Consider the following 4136-nt stretch of genomic DNA (forward strand, 5'->3'; position numbering starts at 1 on the left):
TCTTGCCTTTTATATTTTCGTTCTCATGCATTTTTATTTTATTTTATTTTTGCATTACATTCTATCATCTACTATTATTATATGCATATTTAAATTTTGTCATTAAATACACACCTCAATCCAGAGTGCTCTGGTCCTAATTAACTGTTAATATTATATTTTCGTTTAAATTATTTATTCTCCAGAACGATCTGGTCCTTGTTTAATTAAATTAATCCAGAGTACTCTGGTCCTAATTAACTATTAATGTTATATTTTTCTGTTTAAATTTAATTATTCTCCAGAACGATCTGGTCCTTGTTAATTAAATTAATCCAGAGTGCTCTGGTCCTAAATCAATTGTTAATATTTAATTTTTGCTTATATAATTATTCTCCAGAGCATTCTGGTCCGTGTTAAAATAGCTTCATATTTCAGCTTAATATTATTTTTCTCATTCTGCTTATATAACTTTCATATCATTATTCCAAAATAACAAAAAACATGCAAATAATCAAAATCACAAAAATATTTTCATAAACAAACCTTGATTTTTCAATCAAGCGATCGTCATTTTTATTTTATTTTCTTAATCAAATCATCAATCAATTTAATTCTACCTTAAGTTTATTTTCTTTCAAATATCAAAAATACAAACAAATTCCAATTTGCCACTTGGCTTTTCATTTTAAAACCTTTTTCAAAAAACTATTAAAAAACACAAAAACCAATCAAACGTCAATTTCTACCCCGAACTACGAGGTTTTGATCCCTCACAGGTACGTAGGCAGAGGACACGCGTCCTTCCAAATCAATAAAAATGTAGATAAATTAGGTCTCTATTTTCTTTCATCATTGCAAATTTCATTTTTTAAAGCAAGCAAGTTTATAGCACAAAAGTTAAATAAAATCAAGAGGTCCTCGTAGAGTACTACGAATATTTAGGGTGCCTAACACCTTCCCTAAATTTAACCAACCCCCGAACCCTTAATCCCTAAAAACGTGGTATTTGAACCTTTTTCCACTTTCTTTTGAAAAAAATTAAATGTTCAGTCGTGATATCAAAAACGGGTCTTTAGACCGTCCGAAAAATGACGCGACAGAAATGGCGACTTCACTGGGGATTTTAAGTAAGAGGGTTAAGCCTAACTTGGTTTTATTTAAATTTTGTGCTATAAACTTGCTAAAAAATAAAATTTTAGTAAAAGATGGAAATATGTGTATATATGTTCTTCCTTCTTGTTTCTTCTTTCCTAAGTATGAGTGGTGAGATAAGTCCTAACCCGGGCTTGAGAGAAATATAAGATAGGAGTGGTAAACTCATAGTGTCATACCGAGGGTATACTCGTGTCTTGACGCATGTGATATGGCCACACTTAGCGGAGGAGCTTAAAGTGATATATGTCGGCGTGTGTTTTCACGTTTAGACTTTATTACTCTTAAGTTTCCGTTTGAACGCTAAGGACCTTTAGTAATCCTTAAACCCATCTTGGCTTTTTAGGACGTAGTGCGGTGGCTAACCGGATGTTTTCTCGGAATTAGTCGACACGCGATACTACACTCAAACGAGACTTTCCTACGAACGTTGTTGGACCGGGTGTTTTCTCGGTATCCGATAAAATTCGGAGGGGGTTGGACTTTGGGAACTTGGTAGAACCCTTGTTACAAATGCAAATTAAACCATAGCCCTTACCAAATGGCGTTGTTACCCTTGACTCCAAAATTATGGACTTATACTTCACCATGTTTTCACCGTTTGTGTAGCATAAATCATGCATACATGCATTCATCCATAAATTTTTTTTCCATCCATTAAAATATCGAAGGACTTATATAGGATTTTCTTTGTAAACATCATAGGATATGGAGGGTGTTGGAAGAAGAACTCATGGGTATAAATTCAAAAGTCCGGATGTAGAGAGTTTAAAGAGTCTGACAAAGATGTTGAAGGATCCGGATCGTTTTCAGAAACAGTATGGTAATTTACTCGATATTCTCAGGACAAAAGTGGATGTGGTACTTCTCAATACTTTGGTCCAATTCTACGATCCGATCTACCATTGCTTCACATTCCCAGACTTTCAGCTTGTCCCTACTTTAGAGGAATACTCTCATTGGGTTGGTTTACCCGTACTCAACGAAGTACCCTTTCATGCCTCTGGACCCACTCCTAAGATCCCTACCATAGCAAAGGCCCTTCACCTTGAGGTAGCCGATATAAAAAACGAATTCACCCCCAAAAATGGTCTCCAATGCCTACCATACAACTTCCTTCACCAAAAAGCCACCACTTGTTTTGAGAAATCCCAGACCGTTGCCTTTGAATCTATCCTCGCCCTGCTTATCTATGGTATGGTCCTCTTCCCAAATGTTGACAATTTTGTTGACACGAATGCCATTCGGATCTTCTTAACCCAAAACCCAGTTCCTGTTTTGCTAGCTGACACCTATGTTTCTATTCATGAACGCACTCGTAAAGAAAAAGGGACCATCGTTTGCTGTACACCTTTACTCCACCGCTGGATTACTTCACACTTACCCCGTCCCAAGCTTAGACCAGAACGTCTCCCTTGGTCTCAGAAGCTCATGACTTGGACCCCGAAGGACATAAATTGGTTTAACCCAGTTTGTGACCCAGAGTTTGTCATTAATAGTTGTGGGGACTTCAACAACGTACCTCTTCTCGGTACGCGTGGAGGAATTAGTTATAGCCCGGTTCTTGCTAGACGACAGTTTGGGTATTATATGAAGATGAATCCCGTGTACCTCATCCTAGACAGGGATTTCTTCCTCTACAAAAAGGATGATGGGAGTCAAGGAGCACAGTTCGAAAAAGCTTGGTATTCCATTGTCAGGAAGGATAGAAATCAGTTAGGAAAAAGGTCGGTTATCGCTCATGAAATTTATGTCCAATGGGTCATCGATCGAGCTAATAAATTGAAGATGCCTTACCCTCGACAAAGACTTGTGACCTCAACCATTCCAGCTATACCTTTACCTTTACCTCTTGAGTCCTTGGGAGGGTATCAGGAGCAGTTGGACATCGAAAGACGTGAGAAGTCCATGTGGGAAGGAAAGTACCGCGAGAAGGAACGAGAGTATGATACTGTGAAGAATTTATTAGATCAGCAAATTCGGATTAATCGCAAGGAAAAGGATGAAAACACTAAGCTGAAAGCCGTTGTCCAAGAGAACCAGGATTTACTTGACAAGGTTTGTCCTGGGAGAAAGAAGAGACGCATGGATCTCTTTGCAAGTACACACCCAGACTTTGGGGAGTAGTCCACTACAGGAGCTCAAGAGTTTCCCATTTTGTTTTTCTTTTTTATAGCTTTCTGTTATGTACTTTGGAGTCTGTCCCTTGGCTCAGTTTTGTTAAAAAGGGGAATTATCTTGCTTCTATTTGTAAAGTTCATCCCTTATCTTTTATAATGTTTACAAAATTGTTGTTATAAGTCCTTCGATAAACAAAACAAAAAAAATAACATATCTGTTTTTGCATAAACATATCATGCATCATCCTGCATTTCATAAATTCAAAACTCGAGTCTCACCAACTTTTCTTGTCCAAAAGGTCAAAAGTGGTCCGATGTCTTCATCCAACTTCGGCTCGCATATGCAAACACTCGTGCAAACACATCAACTTGATCAGCTGGAGCAAGAAGTCCATGAACTTCGTGGAAAGGTAACAACACTTCGGGTTGAGGTGGAGAAATTAACTAGCCTAGTATCTTCATTGATGGCTACAAAGCAATCACCGTTTGTCAAGCAAAGGCTTCAGCCACCATATCAACCAATGTGTATGCAACAGCCTCGACAACAGGCTCTGCATCAGCGCACTCCTCCGAGTTCGGCCCCTCAGTCGGTTACTTCTCAGAATCAGGCTCAGGGAGTATCGCAATTCAACCCAATTCCTATCAAGTATGCGACTTTGCTTCCTATCTTGCTTAAGAAGAGACTTGTTCAAACCAGGCTACCGCCTCGTGTGCCAAACCCCTTACCATCATGGTATCGCGTTGACCACACATGTATTTTCCATCAGGGGGCGCCGGGTCATGACACGGAACAGTGCTATGCTTTGAGGGATGAAGTGCAGAAGTTAATCAAAGATGAATCATGGTCCTTTGAGGACCCAGATATAAAAGTACTACTTCAAC

General features: G+C 38.6%; 1 protein-coding gene across 1 annotated transcript; it reads left to right on the forward strand.

Moving 5' to 3' along the window:
• The first annotated feature begins 1511 nt into the window (after positions 1–1511).
• Positions 1512–3355, forward strand: LOC146908070 (uncharacterized). Its single transcript, XM_085726788.1, has one exon. It carries the CDS (start codon positions 1843–1845, stop codon positions 3259–3261), a length of 1419 nt encoding a protein of 472 aa, XP_085582914.1. The 5' UTR covers positions 1512–1842; the 3' UTR covers positions 3262–3355.
• Positions 3356–4136: the final 781 nt, after the last annotated feature.

Source organism: Medicago sativa, chromosome 7 (genome assembly GCF_051527215.1).
Source record: "Medicago sativa cultivar Bolivia chromosome 7, Bolivia_mono, whole genome shotgun sequence".
Lineage (NCBI taxonomy): Eukaryota > Viridiplantae > Streptophyta > Magnoliopsida > Fabales > Fabaceae > Medicago > Medicago sativa.

Bases quoted from the DNA above. Each gene is read 5' to 3' on its own strand.
- LOC146908070 (XM_085726788.1), top strand. From the start codon at position 1,843: ATGGAGGGTGTTGGAAGAAGAACTCATGGGTATAAATTCAAAAGTCCG.